Genomic DNA, 20,860 nt, shown 5'->3' with positions numbered 1-20,860 from the left:
TGGTTTCAATACTGTTCTTGTACAGGTTACATCAGTGATGCAGCGCCACATTTTGTGTCCCAGTGTGTAATAGAGTTCACAGTAAAAATGACAGAGTAAACTTAACTGTGATTGAAGAAAATTGAATTCTACCACAGATAACATTTTAGACCCAGTCTAAAAAGAGTCAAACGTACTCTGGCAACAGAGTCATTTTTTCCGAATTGTATTCACTCAATTTAGTGTTGAGTTGGTATTTGGTATTTTATTAGGATCACCATTAGCTGTTGCAAAAGCAGCAGCTACTCTTCCTGGTGTCCACACAAAACATGAAACATGACATAATACAGAACATTAATAGACAAGAACAGCTCAAGGACAGAACTACATAAAACATTTTTTAAAGGCACACGTAGCCTACATATCAATACATACACACAAACTATCTAGGTCAAATAGGGGAGAGGTGTTGTGCCGTGAGGTGTTGCTTTATCTGTTTTTTGAAACCAGGTTTGCTGTTTATTTGAGCAATATGAGATGGAACAGAGTTCCATGCAATAATGGCTCTATATAATACTGTACGCTTTCTTGAATTTGTTCTGGATTTGGGGACTGTGAAAAGACCCCTGGTGGCATGTCTGATGGGGTAAGTGTGTTGATATTTAACTCTGCATCATTGCGTTGGAACTACTGCTTGGGTGGACCTCAGACTTGTGTGAGCCTGGCAGTCTTTACATCACTACGGGTCTACATGTTGCTTTACCATAAACTCATGGACATGGACCTAGGGATGGGATGGGTCGTTGGCATACTGTACCGCACAGCCAGGTGTGTTCGTCTTCGCTGAGTAAGCGCTACCACTAACTTGACATTCTCCATCTTATTTGAGGGTCTTATAGAGGGGTAATATTGCCTTGTGTCTCTTCCAAAGAGCAGCACTGGATGGAAGTCAGTATTCCAACACATTAACTCAGACTAGACTGAGTTGAATACACAGTCCAAATATTTGAAATTCTCAATGTGTACTTGGTTTGGCACAATGAAACCAATGGAATAGTTCCAAAAGTACACACTTCATTTACCAGGCAAGTTAAATTAAACGCACAGGTTTGACTCGGACTCAAGAGTGCAGTGCATGGTTGAACATTCATGAGCTGTTTTTTATTATTATTTGCCAAGTCATCTCAAAGGATACCTGTTATTGTATAGATCAACAGTACAGATTCTAGGGTTAGGGTTAGGGTTGTGGTTCAGTTTAAGGTTAATGCATTTTCATTCATTCATCAGACTGTGCCTCAGACTCAGACAGATTCAACAATAACGGTGTTATTTCTTGGGAGTGTAGCTGCCTGTATTAATCATATATTCACAGGTTACGTAACATAGGTTGAGTTTATGGATTTGGGAGGAAAGATAAACAGGGAGTTGGAAAAGTACACCAGGTTACCGAATATTCCAGTGCTTTATTTTCAGGCCAGAGGTATCCAGTATCATTATGAAATAAAGTAAATAGATACATTAGCACCCTCTGCTGGTGGTGCCTACACATAGCACGTGTTACAGTATGACCAGTGTGTAGACCTCAGTGGCAACGTTTCTTTCCTTGTCAAAAAGAGTATCCATCGAAAGACAACACAAGTAGCTCATTTTTCATTGGTTTATATTTATTGTCCTGTATAATAACTTTTACACTACAACTAAATGACTTTTATACAATCCAAAGGTTTAGCGCTGTACTCTTAATATCGGAACAGGTTTTGTTTAATATCATACTAGGTTACAGTAACTCTGGTTACATTTTTGATGTAACACTGCATGAGTGACAGGAGGCTTGACGAATGGGAAGGAAGACTGAAGGTGTTCCCTGATTGCATCATCACCAGCAGCTGTCCTATCAGCACAGAGTAATAAACTGAGGCAGGGAACATGATGGGCTTCTAGTGGGACTACCAGTGTCTGGGTTCAGGCGTTTTGCAAGCAGGGGCATTCGCCGCGTACGTAGTTTAGCTGACCACCGGCTTGCAAAATGAGTAGACCCTCTGTCTGTGACCTCATGCCAGGTCAGAGCCAGTTACTAGGACACCTCTGGTAGAAGCAGGGTGCAGGGGATAGAACCAGCCTCTTACAGCAGGGGCAATGTGATTGGTTAGACCAACAACAAACTAGCCCAATCAACACATCTATGTCTGGAGGGAGCCAATCCAGGCCTGTTTTGGACAGAAGGATTTGGTAGAAGTGGACCTTTGGAGCCCTGCAGAGTAACAGCCCCTCTAAGTAACTTTAACCATGTATCCCCTGCACCAGGAAACAGACAGGCAGAAGAATAACAGATTGCATCAACATAAACTTTTAATACAAGCCCCATGGTCTCTGTGGACTGTTTCAGTACTGTAACTAACCCTGTGTAAGAGCATTATAAAACACATCAGGTAAGGGAACCCCGCCATAGAAACAAGCTACCGCCAGCTCAGCTCACTCCCCTATTCTTAAAGGAAGCAGAAGCTCTCATCACAAATAAAAAGGATTTGGGTTAAAACATCAATGGACATACTGAATATTCAAAGATGAGAATACATACATTTGCAGCAATTGTCCCATGATATATTAGTATCTCAATGCCACGATTCTTCAAATTGCTTTAAAAAACATTTGATGAGACGAAACAAATAAATTATCAAATCAATAAACAATAAATAGCTTAATAAATAGATAAATAATTGGAATAAATAATGGAATAAATAGCTGTGGATAAAATATAGACCCACATGAGTGCATGGATGCTATTGCAGAAGGTTTCTGAAGTATCTTAAGAAAGAGCATCTTTGCAGAGAGACTTCACCTCACTGGTCATTGCAGAAGAGGTACAGTAGCATCTACATTAAATGTGCAGTATGCAGAAATTCTAATAGTTTGCCTATTTTCAGTTTATGTGACAAAACAAACAATGCATAGTGTAGAGAATCATTGTACCAACTAAACCGCTGTAAAATATATTGTCAATAACCCAAAATATATTGTATTTTCAGCTGTTTAAAGCCGGTATACAAAACCTAAAGTAAAAGTTGCAAAAAAACGAAACTTAAGAACTGGGATAATAGAAATAGCGCACATAGAACATATCTACTGCTTCTTAGACATGCTTTCAATGAGAATGACAGATCTATAACTCACATTTCTATGTGTATTTGGTCGGGACACACAAAAATGTACATATTGCAGCTTTAATAGTCTGAACACAATAAATAGTGGAATAGGGAAGAGAGGAAAATGACATAATAATACATAGTTTTTTATGTCCCTTCTTGCCTCTGTGTGTAATTACAGGTCCGGTATTTCACATACAATACAGCTCAGAATGGGCAGAGGGGACAGGTGCACCATGGGAGCTGTAGTACTGTAATGACAGGGACAGATGCACCCTGGGACCTATATTACTTTAGTGACAGGGACAGGTGCACCATGGGACCTGTAGTACTGTAGTGTCAGGGACAGATGCACCCTGGGACCTGTAGTGGCGGCCAGCAGGGCTCTCTGGTACAAGCAGTAGCCTTCCTCCTTCCTGGTGCATCATCATGCTAAGTCACCATCACATAAAAATATACAGTGCATAGTTTACAAGCCAGAACTTACAGTTTAGAATCATTTATACATCCTGACATATATGCTACAACCTTTAAAAAAGAACATACATCAGTTCCCTTCTGCGTGCTAAATCGTCAGCCGACTTTTTTGTTCTTTATCGCTTCTCTTGATCTCTCAAGTTCCTAAAATAGAGCATTAGAGTCTTTGGGGAAATGATGTAATGACGTTGGAGAAAAAAATTGTCCGGTTTGATTTAATTGAACTTATTTTCCATTTGTGTCTTTTCTTTTCTTCTTCCACAAACTCATGGAAGTGTCCCAATGCTAGAATATATCAAATCAAATAAAAAGGTAATTTTTTGGTTACTTTTGCTCCGTGGAAGAATATGGAGAAAGTGCTTCCAGACTTGTTCTTTAGGCTTCATAATTTATTTTCTAAAACCATGATCTGAGAAATATTCTTTAAAATAATTGCCAGTGTGTTGCATCCACAGCTGTGGAAAAAATCGATATTTCAGATGAATGTGCTATAATATTAAAAACCTCCCTCTTCCTTCCTTTGATCCAGGCTCGGGTTAAGAGAAAGGGGTAGCAATGTGGACGAGTGGGTGTGTCGAAAGGAAAGTAGTGGGCGTGTCGAAAGGAAAGTCGTGGGCGGGTCGAAAGGAAAGTAGTGGGCGTGTCGAAAGGAAAGTAGTGGGCGTGTCGAAAGGAAAGTCGTGGGCGGGTCGAAAGGAAAGTAGTGGGCGTGTCGAAAGGAAAGTAGTGGGCGTGTGGAAAGGAAAGTAGTGGGCGTGTCGAAAGGAGTCGGTGTGTCGAAAGCGCTCTGCTATAGGTTAGACAGTTTTGATTGAGCTGTTTTTTTTTTTGTTACCATGCAACTGCAACTACCGTACATTGAGCTACCATACCGCGAGAGTTTGGATAATAATTGTACATTTTCAGTTACAAAACTGATGATTGTTTATTTTAGATTAAAGGTATTGATGATGGGTGTACAGTTGCTTCATGCGTTGTACATGTGTGTGCTTACTGTGACTGTCACCCTGATATTGGCTACTAGGTAGCTACTTCCCACGCCGTTGCCGGACAGTAGTGCTTGTCAAGCGGGAGTGAAGGGTACTGTGTCGCAGTGTTGTTGCCGTTCATGCCCTTCACATTGAGTAGTAGACTGTATCAAGGTGACATCTATATGGTTATCAATTTTAGTTATTTCTTGTGAAGGTTGCAATACTACTTTAAATAAAAGAATGTTAGTGAACAAAATTCCACGTAAGATATCGCCAGCGACACGACCGTGATACCCAGTAGGAAGCACTTGACTCATCGTGCAGCCCAATCAGCCACCAAAACGGTCTTGAGTGGCAACAAATATGCCCAATTAGCTGACTTTCAATACATCCACTGCATTCGACACACCCTCTCGCCCATACTCCGGTCGCCATATTGGGCTGCAGCTACCCATACTAGCGGGTTAACGCGGGTTAACATGAAGTATACAGAGATGGAGACTGAGGAGGGTAAAAAATGACCAGACCAAGGATACATAAGATGATTCGTCCTATCTTTCACTCTCTGTCTCTCTCTATGTTTCCCTCTCTATCTACCCCCTCGCTCGCACTCTTTCTCTCTCCCCCCCCCCCCCCCCCCCTTCTTTTCTCTCTCTGTCTCTCTCTCCTCAGAAGCCGGGGCTCTCGTAGCTGCTGCGACTGTAATAGCTGTGGTTGCGGCTGCGGGAGCGGCTGTGGCTCCTGGTGCGGCTGTGACTGCGGCTGTAGCTGCTGTAGCTGTCATGGCTGCGACTCCTCTCCGAGTGGGAGGGGCTTGACATGGAGCTGGAGGAGGAGGGGCTGGGACGGTAGTACGGGATAGGCCGCTTCCGAGCGCTGAGGAGAGGAGACGATAGAGGGATGGATGTTTAAACAGTGTATAAAAGGCTTGTGATCAATTAGTGGGAGGAGGACCACCACTTTGACAGCTGACCTGAGAGCTGCTCTTTTGGCCTGCCTCTGCATTATACAGTACACTCCAATGGGAATATTGTAGGTTTGCAATATAATCAAATGCTTTTCTGATTCCCCAAAATCTTTAATATTTTGTATTTTAACTATACTACGTCAAATGTTATAATCACATAAAAAGATAATGAGAGGGTCATGTTTGGAACATAATAGAGGTCAACTAAAAGGGTCTGGGTCAGCTGTCTTCAAGGGGCAGGCCAGAAATGTGTCATAGTAATTATTAGGTGCGGCAATCAAATTGAGAAGTGCTGAAAGAGAGCAGCTCCATATGTTAGTTAGTAGGCATCCACACACACACACACACACACACACACACACACACACACACACACACACACACACACACACACACACACACACACACTGCAAAAGGGTTAGGAGCGTTGAGATTGCCTTGTTAGTGAGCATCCTCAAGGTGCAACTTAAGTGCCCATAGAGGTTGCTGCCGGTGAATTGAGAGTTGTTAGCCGCAAAAAGACAGAAAATCATCTGAAGGTTAGCCATCACCCAGGAATCAGGAGAGTTAGTCTAGAGGTAGGACGTCAGCGCTATCAAGGTGCTCACTATCTATGGGGATGTTTTGTGAAGAAAAAAAAAAGGTGGTAGTTGTGGATCACAAATACAGAATCCCAAAGAATTTCTATAGATCCACAATTTCGGGTTTACAGACAGACATTGCTTGACGAACTTTGATAGCGCCTTCATCAAAAACCTGTGTTATGGCATTAGTACACGTCAGTGACTGTTTCTCTACTGCTGGTGAATGTGGATTTACGAAAAGAAAGATGGATAGAAAGGGGAGGGAGCAGCGTTACTCTAGGGAAGTCTGTTCGGTTGGTTAACTGCTTCACAAGGCTTCAGCCAGGAGGACTAGGGAGTCCAGCTGCACGACAACTGTTACCACGGTAACCTAGCCTGCAGCTCAGCAGTATTCCGTTGTCTTGGCTTCGGGGGGGGGGAAGGGGGGAACCTTCCTTCGTACAGGAGGAGTGAGAGAGGAGTGTCACAGAACATTTCACCTGCATTTTATGGGAAACCACTTCACACACATTCTGGGAAATAGAATGGAATCATATTATTGCTACAGTGTGCCATCGCTCAGCTGTGGCAAATCCAATCGATGATAAAGGTTTATTATTATTATTATTAAAGGTTGTACACTTCTGTGATATACAGTGAGGGAAAAAAGTATTTGAGCCCCTGCTGATTTTGTACGTTTGCCCACTGACAAAGATATGATCAGTCTATAATTTTAATGGTAGGTTTACTTGAACAGTGAGAGACAGAATAACAACAAAAAAATCCAGAAGAAAAACGCATGTCAAAAATGTTATAAATTGATTTGCATTTTAATGAGGGAAATAAGTATTTGACCCCTCTGCAAAACATGATTTAGTACTTGGTGGCAAAACCCTTGTTGGCAATCACAGAGGTCAGACGTTTCTTGTAGTTGGCCACCAGGTTTGCACACATCTCAGGAGGGATTTTGTCCCATTCCTCTTTGCAGATCTTCTCCAAGTCATTAAGGTTTCGAGGCTGACGTTTGGCAACTCGAACCTTCAGCTCCCTCCACAGATTTTCTATGGGATTAAGGTCTGGAGACTGGCTAGGCCACTCCAGGACCTTAATGTGCTTCTTCTTGAGCCACTCCTTTGTGGCCTTGGCCGTGTGTTTTGGGTCATTGTCATGCTGGAATACCCATCCACGACCCATTTTCAATGCCCTGGCTGAGGGAAGGAGGTTCTCACCCAAGATTTGACGGTACATGGCCCCATCCATCGTCCCTTTGATGCGGTGAAGTTGTCCTGTCCCCTTAGCAGAAAAACACACCCAAAGCATAATGTTTCCACCTCCATGTTTGACGGTGGGGATGATGTTCTTGGGGTCATAGGTAGCATTCCTCCTCCTCCAAACACGACGAGTTGAGTTGATGCCAAAGAGCTCGATTTTGGTCTCATCTGACCACAACACTTTTACTCAGTTCTCCTCTGAATCATTCAGATATTCATTGGCAAACTTCAGACGGGTCTGTATATGTGCTTTCTTGAGCAGGGGGACCTTGCGGGCGCTCCAGGATTTCAGTCCTTCACGGCGTAGTGTGTTACCAATTGTTTTCTTGGTGACTATGGTCCCAGCTGCCTTGAGATCATTGACAAGATCCCGTGTAGTTCTGGGCTGATTCCTCACCGTTCTCATGATCATTGCAACTCCACAAGATGAGATCTTGCATGGAGCCCCAGGCCGAGGGAGATTGACAGTTATTTTGTGTTTCTTCCATTTGCGAATAATCGCACCAACTGTTGTCACCTTCTCACCAAGCTGCTTGGCGATGGTCTTGTAGCCCATTCCAGCCTTGTGTAGGTCTACAATCTTGTCCCTGACATCCTTGGAGAGCTCTTTGGTCTTGGCCATGGTGGAGAGTTTGGAATCTGATTGATTGATTGCTTCTGTGGACAGGTGTCTTTTATACAGGTAACATGCTGAGATTAGGAGCACTCCCTTTAAGAGTGTGCTCCTAATCTCAGCTCGTTACCTGTATAAAAGACACCTGGGAGCCAGAAATCTTTCTGATTGAGAGGGGGTCAAATACTTATTTCCCTCATTAAAATGCAAATCAATTTATAACATTTTTGACATGCGTTTTTCTGGATTTTTTTGTTGCTATTCTGTCTCTCACTGTTCAAATAAACCTACCATTAAACTTATAGACTGATAATTTCTTTGTCAGTGGGCTAACTTACAAAATCAGAAGGGGATCAAATACTTTTTTCCCTCACTGTAAATACATTTCACCTGAAATAATATAACGTGTTCAATTCCACTTAGATGATACTATCCAACAGACACTTACATTTACAGATACACTAAATACTAGTTTTACTATTTACTAGTATATTTACTATATACTATGTCAGATTAGAGAACATATAAGTACCCCACATTTACAGTAATTATGCTGAGGATTCACAATAAAATTGTTGAGAAAAGCCAAAGAAAACCTTGACAAACTCTCCCATAGATGTCAGTGTTACACTTTTATTCTGCTTTCACTGAGGGAGCTTGGTTAGATAGATCCTCTGTTACCTGGTGATCCTGCGAGCCTCCATGAAGCTGGGAGAGTCTCGTCTCCTTTTCCTGATGGGAGAATAGCTCCTGGAGCGACGGCGAGCACGGTCAGCATCAGAGTGGTGAGGGCTGTCTCTCTCCCTAGTGGAGAAAGGAAAATATGCGCATCAAATTGTCATGTACTGGACAGAAAAAATGAATATATGAGAAAAGTAATGTTCGTGTCTAAATAAATCACTGGGTAACAAGAACAAAGTTGCAAAAGTTTCTAGTTAATCCAAAACCAAGAGTGTAATCTGGCCTTCTGGGTCAGGTATGCAGGAAAGCCAGTAGCCCCTCTTGGTGGTAGGTTAACTATCATTCATAGACCAATAAGTAACCCTTCTGTAAGCGGTCACCTGGAGTTGTTCTGTCTGGCGTGGGGGTGGGGGGACTTGGCCTTGCTGGGGCCTCTCTCTCTGGAGACGGAGCGTGATGAAGAGCTTCCGGAGCTCCAGGAGCTGCTACGCTGCCGGACCCCCACGCCACCGCGCCCCCGAGACTCACTCTTCTTCCTGCTTGACGCAGACGTGTGGCGGTGCCGCCCTGGAGAGGCAGACTGGCTCTGGTGATGGGCCTGTCCCCGAACCCCATGGTGATGCCGCTTGGACGAGTGGCACCCTTTAGTCCTTGAGGTAGATGAATAAATTAGTATCGATTGATTATTGGTAACAGAGGAAGGATGGGGGTCAAGATTGTTGGATACCTTTAGTAGGCAAGGTATGAAGAAATGGGAAAGTGAGGCAAATAAGTGCATCATTCATTTTTTTGTGACATGTGCCACATTAGAAGATCACCTAACAGGTTGTTTAGTTCTCAAAGCGATCAACCTGTTTTCATTCTACTTAGCTAATCTTAGCATAGCACAAGCCAGGAGAATAAGAGTGAAAAGTGAAGTGCGTGGGACTGTGCCCTGGACAGCAGACCAAGCACCAAACACAGTGAACATAAAAGAAGGGGAGACAACCTTGTCCCGGACCACTGTGATTAGTATTTGACCCTGCTGGTCGTTTGAACATCTTGAAGAACAATCTGGCCTTAATGGCCATGTACTCTTATAATCTTCACCCGGCACAGCCAGAAGAGGACTGGCCACCCCCCCAGAGCCTAGTTCCTCTCTAGGTTTCTTCCTAGGTTCCTGCCTTTCTAGGGAGTTTTTCCTAACCACCGTGCTTCTACATATGCATTGCTTGCTCACTGGGGTTTTAGGCTTGATTTCTGTATAAGCACTGTGACAACTGCTGATGTAAAACGGGCTTTATAAATATATTTGATTTAATTGATTGAAGACAACACCTGCCAAGGACAGGACATGTAAAGATTATGTCAGTATGGGTGGTCGAATCTCTCTGCTTACTTCTTCCGGTGAGAGCTTTTCCCTCTGTGAGGATGCAGGTTACGTTGAGAGTGGGCGGAGTCACTGCTGTGAGCCGGCGAATGGGAGCTCTTCCCATGAGCTCTGTGACTACTGTGACCTCCCCGTCTGCCCGACGACCCCATCGTCTGCCTTCCCTCTCCATGTAGGGCCTCTCCAGCCTGAGTTGCAGTACCTCCTCCTGGGGTCCTGTAAAGGGCATCGTGGGTCTTGTGCTCTCCTCCTCTCAGCTGAGGCAGCATCATGGTCGACTGCTCGCCCGGAGTAGCAGCAGTCAGCATTCTCAGCTTCTGTAGAGAAATGACAACCAACAAAAGAAAAAGAAAAAAAAGGGGAAAAAATAGAAAAAAGGCCTTAGAGTTTGTCACAGTGGAGTGTTTGAGCGCTACGGTGTACTTGGCAAAAGAGGGTCAACATCTAAAAGAAAATATCTAGGTTTTTTCTCGATATGGCTTATAGACAGTCCTCTATGGTGCAGCGCATGCAATACTTGGCATGCAAAACTATAATGAGTCGAAGAAATCATAAATTCCGAAAAGAAACAAAAAGAACTAGAAGAGAAAAGGGATTTTTTTGTGTTTATTATGTCCCAAATGAAGTTAAAGAGCAGAGAGAGAAGAGAGTACAGAGCTACAGACTTTGTAGAGTAGAAAAGGAGGACTTCTTCAAGTTTTAGTAATGGTTCAAAAACAAATGTGAAAAAAAAAGAGTAGACAACTTGACAGAACATCACAGAAATGGAAGGAACAAAATAAAATAGTCAAGGAACAATTATAGAGTCAAATCGAATCAGAAAAACAAATCGTCTGCTACTCAATAATTTTCTCTTTGTGGATTTTTTTTTCCCTGTAGTAGACACTTGCTGAGATGTGAACAGCGACCCATTTTATTTTTTTCTGTTGTTTAAAAAAAAAATCGTTACTCTTGTTTAACTCCCTTTTGGTTAACATCCACTTACCAATAAAGTGGCATTCCCTCCTTTAGTAGGTAAGGTATGAAGAAAAGGGAAAAGTGGGGCAACATAAGTGCATCATTAGATTTCACAAAATGCAAGAGAAAAAGACACAAAACCCTTCCCTGGCAGAGTGAGGCATGAGACAATGCATGGAAATCAACTGAAATTAAATCAAGAAGAAAAGAGGAAAGAACACACCACAATGTTCAGGGAACCGATGTGAGGATTTTTCTCGATGTTTCTCAATGTTCAGGGAACACAATGTACACACCGAGAGTAGCTACATCTTCCAGATCATTCCTTCTCCTGCCCAGCCCACTCCACCAGACGGCAGGGCAGACAGTCTGTGTGAATGACCATTGCGTTTAAAGTAGACTCAGCGATATGACAGAGATGCAGAAAGTAAACAGCATAGTGGGTCAATTTCTGCAACAACTAAGAGCGTTGAAGCGAGAGGCTCAACTTCTCTGCGGTTTTGGTGCCCTGGCGACCACGCTGTGAACGGCGTGAAGCGAACCCGTGCACAGGCGCAGATACTGTGTGTGACTGTGTGAGAGCAAAGTCTTGCATCTCGCTCATCTCAATATCTGCGGTGCTGCTCCTGGCAATGTCATCTCGCTGAGTCTACCTTTAAGTTTAGGGCTTCCAGAGAGTTACGTTTAGGAGTTCAACCCCCAGGTACTGTATTTTAGGTTACAGTTTGTTCAAACCAAGGCATTCCTTGTCAGTGTGGGGTTGCGCTTCCCCTTTAAGCCTCGGGCATATGACATTTTAATTGGCTCTGTTGAGATCTGTTTTAGTTCTCTGTTTTAATAATATCCATTAATATGAAAAAATCTGTACTATTCAATTTAACTGTAGCAAAAGCAACAGTCCTCTGCGAGAACAGAACCTCTGAAAATATTGTGTACTTCTAGACATTTATTGATGGGATTCTTAAAACTACAGTATCATTATAAACACAAATGTGTTTGGTAGACCAACTTCAGTAGGAGGCTTTTAAGCAAGTGGTCGATGTTGAGAGATAAGGTATGCTGAGGACATTGAACTAGGATGCAAGCATATTCTGTAATAGCAGTGTACACAGGGCAAGGGGTTTCACAAAGTATTGTGAGTGCAGATATTTGTGTGGAGCAATTGTGTCTCCGGGATATAAAGGCAGGTCAAATGTCAAAGCAGGTAAATATCAAAACACAGCGAGTTCTCTTGCATGCATTAACCTTCTCTCCTGTAAACGCTGACCGTTGAATTACGACTAAAACAGGGACTCTTCATTGAAATCAACAGAAATATTCAACCCTTCTCCACAAAACAAACAAAGGACTAAGCTGTAGAAATAAGAAAACACAACCACTGACGCAGATGATGACAGTTGTTAGAAACAGCCATCGAGGAAATAAATATGATCAAATCATAAGACGAATGTAACTATTTCACCAAGTGAACAGAGAGATGCTGGACAAACAGGAATAAATGCATTCTACCAAAACAGAAAGAAGAGGACAAAGAAATGGGCCTGCTTGATATATATATTGATTGGGCGGGATATTGGACTGAATTCAGTATGAACGTTTGAGAAGGTTAGAGGAAAAAACGATCAACTCTAATCCAAATCTTAACAGCAAAGTATAACTGAAGATAAAGTTCCCTGGTGGTTAAATCATAGAAAGGGAGACAAGGAAACATTGACATCAAGCTAGAGGCTTCTGACATTCTCATATCTGCATAAAGAAAGACCACGTGCCAAGGCAGAGCGTTACCTACCTTCCATTTCAATCAGTGACACGTATGCAATATCAACAAAAAAAGAAAAGGAAGAAAAAAGAAAGAAAGAAAAAAAGAAAAAAAGGAATGTTCTCCGCAGCGAAATGGGAAAAAGACAATGAACCTCTTTTAGTATCAACGCTACCAACTTCTTCCAGAGACTAAGAAGGAGAAGGTAAACAAGCCAACAAAAAAACAAAAGAAAATGGACAAACAAAACCAACACTTAAAATCAAAATCAAACTAAAGGTTAAAAAATGAATCTAAAAACTACAATGATTTGCTGTCTTTTTCGCTTGTTCAAATGCAGCCATGGTTCCATCAAAAGGGAGAGGTGGGTAAAGGTTGGGTAAGTGAATAGAGTGATTCATGAAACAAAATGAAATCCATTGTTAAGATAGAATTGCTAGAGGAAAGGAAGGAAGGAGGGATGGATGGAGAGAAGGAAGGGCATGCAAAGCTGGCATATGACAGACAATTGAAGAAGGGAGATGAGCATGTCAGGACAACAGAGGGCAAGAAAGATGTGTCACACACAACACGGATGGACAGATAGAGGGGAGGAGTGTCGGAAGGAGGGAAGCTGAGGGCTGGGCAGTCACCGCTAGACTGGACAACTAGTAGAGTCAGCACATTTAAAAGGGACCCCAGTCACATTTTGGAAAATATATTCTTCAACAAGAGAACAATACCCATTGCGGTTTACGAAAGCTATCAAAACCGTCTCAGAAAGCACATTGTGGCCTCTTTCACTTCTTACATATTCCTTTTGGGCTCAGCAATGCACCAGGGTTGTTACAGTGCCCCATGTTAGTACAAGGCGATTGTTATTGAGTCAGAATAAAAGGGTGATTCTTGGTGAATTTAAAGCCTTGTAAAACGAACAGTACAGTGAGCCTTGGGGAGGGTGGTACTGAACATATCAATATCAATACAAAGGGGAAATTAAATACGGCACTCGCATTCAAAATGGCTTGGGTCCCTTTAAAATACCAATGTTACTAAATGTTGTGTGTGGTCCTATTTAGTTTCAAGATTTGTATCACTGTTTTTTGTATGTTAGCAGATATCCATTTACCCTGGAACAAGAAAACTACAGACAGAATCAGAAGGACAAACTGAGATGTAGAAACAGAAGAGACAGAAAAGAACCAAGTTGCTGCTGCATATGTGCTAACCATAGAGATACTACAGTATTATCTAGCTTCTGTTGGATCTATGATCTCCCAGAAAGGTTCGGTATCCAAAATGAACAATATTGAGCGAGCAACCTCCCAAATACACAAGGAGTCTGAGCGCTGATGAATTTTCAGCAAGGGAGAGACACAATAATTCCCCTGTATGTGGAGATTGACAGGAGAGGTCTCGTGAACCAAAAAGCTGTTTAAGGCTGATGGTATAGGATGAATTGTCAAAAGGTTGACAGATTTGAGCTTCAGTGATAAACACCTAGCAATTTTACATTCACCGCAACACAACCGATTGGCTCAAATCTCCAAACACTGAGCGTCATTATGCAACAATGGCGCATAAGACTCCCCTTGCCAATCCCCAGTGACTTGGAACACATAGAGATACATAATATACTGTATATCAACATCAGGGACAGTCTGACAGAAGTGATACTGCCACCTAGAGACAACATGCAGGTCACATGATACAGTAAACAGGAAGTAGTAAACAGGAAGTGAATAGAGAAAATAGAGAGAATACAGAGAGAGAGAGAAGGGGTTGTTGTACACCTGATGTCTGGGAGCTCTCTCAGACTTCTGAAGGAAGGGGCTAACTATCACCTGAGCAAAACATTGTGCTTTATAAAGACTGTATTGACAAGAAGAACTAATAGTACACATACCCAGTTAACCTACTTGGTCCAGTTCCAAAGCATATGAGTGCTTTTTACATAAACGACAGAAAAGGAGCATTGGGCATTGATTTCATGGGGTAAATACTACTCAAATCGATAAAAAGCAGAAAATAAAACAGTCATAAATGAATACAAGCAGTGAGAGAGAGCGAGAGAGAGAGAGAGAGAGAGAGAGAGACAGACAGACAGACAGACAGACAGACAGACAGACAGACAGACAGACAGACATATACAGACAGATAGACAGACAAATAGAGCAGGTGAGATCTTTCTCATAAACACATGCAAGCTCAAGGAGGAAAGGAAATCGAAGGAGATAGCATCATCTGTAATTCATTACTCTAGACAGAATGTTTTCGGAGGCTGTTCTACACCTCATTTAGTTGCTTAGTCAGCAGTGAAAGTGAAACAGTAATGGCTATCGCCTTTGGTCTAAATGATGTCTGTTGTTTTGTTAGCAGAGCACACTTGTAGTTAGATTCAGTTAGATTCAAACGCAAAATGCTACCTCAGTTCTAAGGATCCATCTATAGTAGGGAGATTAAGGTGATGATTGACAGATAGTGATTTAAAACATAACAGTATAGTCAGTCTGTCGTTCTTTGAGGTTGTTTCACAGATAGATCAAAATAAAGCAGGTTAGGAGGGGTTACCGTTTTCAAAGGAGCCAAAGCATGGAAACAGTTCCAAATGAGACAGTTAGGGAGGAATAAGAATGACAGAAGACAAAATCAATTCTGAGTAATCTAGACAACATGTCTGGTTAGCTTCAGTGATAAATACCTAGCAATTATACATTCACTTTTTATACCCCTATCATTCTTGCTACTGTACCAGTGCAGCAATGACTTCTCTGTCGCTCATTCTGTTCTGAGCAATTACATCCATGTTATAGCCTCCTTTAGTGACTGTACTGAGGCATTTGGTGGCACTAGAGTTGAATGTGTAACCAAATTGAAACCAATCACGTGTAGAAACTAGAAGCATTGGAAATTGGATAAATTAGGCTCAGTTCAAATCACCACACAATCTCACAGGCCAAACCAGTTAACATCATTCTCATATGACAATATAAGATAGAACTGGTTGAGTTCAGATGTAAAAATAGCATCGTTGAGACCTAAAATATTACATCCATCTTTGATTGTTAGATCAGTCAGCTACAGATGGTTGTATTGATGGCTGGTATCATGCATTACCATCAGCATGATCAAATGACAACTCTTGACTAACATTTTCAAAATGTAGTAAACTCTACAGCATATCAAAAACATTAAACAGGGCCTTCATGAGAACTATTAATACGTACTTTTTACATAAGCCTCCTCCTGTTTCATATTTTATTACATTTGAGGGAGCTGTAGCAAAAACAAACTTATAAAGTATTAATTGTTTCCTTTCCCTGGCTAAACTGATTCAGAAGTGAGCTCTCACCATTTCATCACTGCAGGAGCTGGCTGCCTAACAAAAACCAAAGAGTTTCCAGCCCATAAGCAAACCCAGGGTGTCTGACGCTCTGTCCCAAATGGCACACTATTCCCTACATAGTGCCCTACTTCTGACCAGAGCCCTATCGGAAAGTATTCAGACCCCTTGACTTTTTCCACATTTTGTTACGTTACAGCCTTATTCTAAAATTGATTAAAAATGTTTTTTTCCCCTTATCAAACTACACACAATACCCCATAATGAAAAAAAAATATTAAAAAAATAGGTTTTTAGAAATGTTTGCAAATGTATAAAATAAAAAAAAATGGAAATATCACATTTACATAAGTATTCAGACCCTTTACTCAGTACTTTGTTGAAGCACCTTTGGCAGAAATTACAGCCTTGAGTCTTCTTGGGTATGACGCTACAAGCTTGGCACACCTGTATTTGGGGAGTTTCTCCCATTCCTCTCTGCAGACCCCCTCAAGCTCTGTCAGGTTGGATGGGGAGCGTCGCTGCACAGCTATTTTCAGGTCTCTCCAGAGATGTTAAATCAGGTTCAAGTCCAGGCTCTGGCTGGGCCACTCAAGGACATTCAGAGACTTGTCCCGAAGCCACTCCTGCGTTGTCTTGGCTGTGTGCTTAGGGTCGTTGTCCTGTTGGAAGGTGAACCTTCACCCCTGTCTGAGGTCCTGAGCGCTCTGGAGCAGGTTTTCATCAAGGATCTCTCTGTACTTTGCTCCGTTCATCTTTCCCTCGATCCTGACTAGTCTTCCAGTCCCTGCCGCTGAAAAACATCCCCACAGCATGATGCTGCCACCACAATGCTTCACCGTAGGGATGGTGCCAGGTTTCCTCCAGACATGACGCTTGGCATTCATCAGACCAGAGAATCTTGTTTCTCATGGTCTGAGAGTCCTTTAGGTGCCTTTTGGTAAACTCCAAGCGGGCTGTCATGTGTCTTTTACTGAGGAGTGTCTTCCGTCTGGCCACTCTACCATAAAGGCCTGATTGGTGTAGTGCTGCAGAGTTGGTTGTCCTTTTGGAAGGTTCTCCCATCTCCACAGAGGAACTCTGTGTTCTTCGTCACCTCCCTGACCAAGGCCCTTTTCGCCCGACAGCTCAGTTTGGCCGGGCGGCCAGCTCTAGGTGGTTCCAAACTTCTTCCATTTAAGAATGATGGAGGCCACTGTGTTCTTGGGGACCTTCAATGCTGCAGACATATTTTGGTACCCTTCCCCAGATCTGTGCCTCGAGACAATCCTGTCTCGGAGCTCTACGGACAATTCCTTCGACCTCATGGCTTGGTTTTTGCTCTGACATGCACTGTCAACATTGGGACCTTATATAGACAGGTGTGTGCCTTTCCAAATCATGTCCAATCAATTGAATTTACCACATGTGGACTCCAATCAAGTTGTAGAAACATCAAGGATGATCAATGGATACAGGATGCACCGGAGCTCAATTTCGAGTCTAATAGCAAAGGGTCTGAATACTTATGTAAAAAAGGTATTTCTGTTTTTTATATTTATTACATTTGAAAACATTTCGAAAAACCTGTTTTCGCTTTGTCATTATGGGTTATTGTGTGTAGATCGATGAGGAAAAACATTAATTTAATCCATTTTAGAATAAGGCCGTAACGTAACAAAATGTGGAAAAAGTCAAGGGGTCTGAATACTTTCCGAATACACTGTAGGGAATATGGTGTCATTTTGGACACATCCTAATAGTAAACCTCCATATTACCGGTCCATAACATGTGCCATGCAAACGTTCACTTGGGCCAGAGATTAATTGATCATATTCAGTCATTTTTCTTTCTCTTATCCTCAGCAAACTTAGCCTGGTCCCAGATCTGTTTGTGCTGTCTTGGCGTGGAAATGACCATAGGAGGCAAGGCAGCACAAACAGATCAGGCCACAGCAAACTCAACGTTCCGTACGTATGCCTCAAACATCCCTCCCTCCCTCCCTCTAACCAGTTACGTCAAAAGAATGTTGAGATGGTATAAGTATCAAAGTAGTGCCAGAAATAAGCAGTGGCAGCAAGATTGCACAGGAGGACAAGAGTGGTTGGTAGATATACAGAGTAACAAAAACGACCCTGCAAAAACAGGAATAACTAAAAGAAGAGTCATTCTATAATAGTACACACATAAAGAGAGAGGGGAAAATGTCACAAACCGACACAAAGAAGAGAAGTCATGTTCATAGGAGATGGAGACAGTGTGGAGGTTACCATTTGAGTGTAGGGGGGGTTAGGGAGGGGAAGGTGGTAGGGCGAGATAGAGGAGACTACATACATCTTGCCCTTTGTCGCCATCGGCCACATGATTGTGGTTGAGTCTGCCGGCTTTGCCATTGCGGGCGCGGCCTTGGTGGTGGTGCCCGTTGTGCCACGTAACAGGACCGTCAGGGCCACCAGGACCGGGAGACGGGGACGGGCTCACACAGGCCTTGTGTCCGTCTGTCTTGAGCTTGGAGTTGGGCCTGGAGGGACAGACGGACAGACAGACAGGAGTACTAAACCAATCTGCTGAAATGACTCAGACTCAAGAGTATACTATACTAGCTATAGGCTGTTTAAGACTCAACAGTATAGTCTAGGCTATCATGACCTCTTCAACTAGTCAGTCATGAGTCAATTACCATCAACTACATTCTGATCAAATGATCTCTAGCAGAGCTGTTGCAAACCTTAATCAGTGTTACATCAATAGACCAGAGTCTGATTAAAGGGTGTGTGATACAGTGAAGGCATGCATCTAAGGGGGGGGGGCTTTTTTTTGTGGTTCTGGGAGTCCTACCTGCCGGGGGACTTGGAGGGGCTGTGGTCTGTGGAGGAGTGTGATGCACTGCGGGAGCTACAGCAGCTGCCTCTACGCTGAGACGTCCTACTGGGGGACTCTACTGGGGACCTGTGGGAAACACACACACACACACACACACACACACACACACACACACACACAAAAACGGCGCACACACACACGCACCCACACGTACAGACGCGCACACGCCCGCAAGCACACACACAAACAAAAACATTCGGACAGGCGGATGCACGCACGCACACACACACGAGCACACACACACACATGCACGTAAATGTACACGTACACAACAGAGTTTTCAATGAAACAAGACTGACACCATTCAAGCTTGTGGCATGTATCAATTTATTTAGATACTGTATGTTTCTGTCAAAGATTATACTTAAGTCTGCGGAACATCTAACATCTTCTCAGTTCAGTGTCCATTATTGTTAGATTATTTAAAAAAGGGATCATTACCTCTTTCTGGTTTTGTTCTTGTCTTTCTGTTTGTTCTTTGGGCTACCCGATCTGAAAAGGGAAACACATTGATGCATCTTCTTTAAACAGGTAACAAGGTACGTGCACTGTAACAAGCAGGCATTGACCTAGTATCCCTGACTGTAATGCCTATGTGATGTGGAATATCCAGTACATAGAGTACTTTATTGATCTGCATACCCACCTGTATCTCCTCTTTCTCCTGGAACCAGACGTCGACCTACAGAGAAAGAGAGAGGGTGAAACCTGAGTCATCTGTAGCTCAGTTGGTAGAGCATGGTGCTTACAATGTCAGGATAGTGGGTTCAATTTCCAGGACCACCCGTACATAAAATGCATGCCCGCATGACTGTAAGTCGCTTTGGATAAAAGCGTCTGCTAAACAGCATATATTATTTTTATTCGAATGATTAAACCTCTGTTACACACACACTGAACTCCAGTTAGCCTGACCATCTCTCTAGACCTTATTGAGGGGATATAGACGCGTTCCTCAATGCTTGACTGACTACATACAGTACTTCAAAGTCCTTTGTATGTTCACACTACCGTTGCCACGGTGATTAGTCAGACTGGACGACAAGAGCTCTTCTTTTCCCTCTTTTTACACAACACTGTATTCCCCTTATGTGGACACAGACACAAACATCTAATACACCTGGGCACATGTAGCACAAGGAGAGAGGAACACAAAAACCATGTCAGGTTCATTCATCCTGGTCTGTGCTAGTGAAGAGAAAGAGACCAATAAAGCTGTCGGAGTGATATAGGGCCAGTGAAGAAGTGCTGTGGCGTCTAGCTTATGAGACCATGGCTGTGTCCCAAATGGCACCCTATTCCCTGTTTAAGTTGGGTTAGCCTCAGGATGTAAGGAGGGAGAGCCTCCTCTGTATATAGTGTGTTCAGACAAAAGCCTATGTTTGTAGTGCTCTTTTCCACGACCAGTCATTATTAAATATCCTGAACTTGGTTTCAAGTCTTTGTCTTTTTTGTTCTTGACTATCTTCATACCATCAAGTCTTAGAATCCTACATTATTAACCCTGTCCTCTCCCTCCTCCATCGCTCTCCTCCCTCTGTTTCTCCTAATTGGAGAAATATACAGTGCTATGCTATACTTCAAACGGGAGCCCAAACCAAAGAAAACGTAATCTTCTGTGGTTACATAGTGAGTTGTGTGGACACCATAGCAGCTTACGGTTCAGATTGTTACAACTGCATCGCAAAAAGCTCCACTCCCCCTCCACCGCCTCCTCCAATGCCCCAACAGGCACACACAATAGAGCATATCACAGGAGGCTACCTAACTCTAGGGACGCACCCACCTCCTTCTTCTCCTCCTATCTCTCTAACCATACATTATTCATGTGTAGACAATACCTGCAATGCAGTGGATGTTTGGAGAAATCTGAGGAGGGGAGAGAGAGAAGCTAAAGGGGGGAGAGAGGGGGAGGAGGATAGTTT

General features: G+C 42.8%; 1 protein-coding gene across 1 annotated transcript in view; it reads right to left on the bottom strand.

Annotated features, from left to right (window-relative positions):
- Positions 1–5,238: 5,238 nt before the first annotated feature.
- The window catches only part of srrm3 (serine/arginine repetitive matrix 3), a gene marked incomplete at both ends in the record, with an annotated part of 51,712 nt that continues 36,090 nt past the window's right edge, over positions 5,239–20,860 (bottom strand). Inside the window, 8 exons of the mRNA XM_084169902.1 lie at positions 5,239–5,446; positions 8,666–8,788; positions 9,046–9,315; positions 10,044–10,351; positions 18,387–18,573; positions 18,891–19,001; positions 19,377–19,427; positions 19,582–19,617. Of these exons, the coding sequence (XP_084026028.1) occupies positions 5,239–5,446; positions 8,666–8,788; positions 9,046–9,315; positions 10,044–10,351; positions 18,387–18,573; positions 18,891–19,001; positions 19,377–19,427; positions 19,582–19,617 (1,294 nt within the window). The remainder of the gene's footprint in view (positions 5,447–8,665; positions 8,789–9,045; positions 9,316–10,043; positions 10,352–18,386; positions 18,574–18,890; positions 19,002–19,376; positions 19,428–19,581; positions 19,618–20,860) is intronic.

This window comes from Coregonus lavaretus, assembly GCF_964263955.1.
Source record: "Coregonus lavaretus genome assembly, chromosome: 10".
In the NCBI taxonomy this organism is placed as follows: Eukaryota; Metazoa; Chordata; class Actinopteri; order Salmoniformes; family Salmonidae; genus Coregonus; species Coregonus lavaretus.
This window is presented reverse-complemented; position numbering and strand designations above follow the sequence as displayed.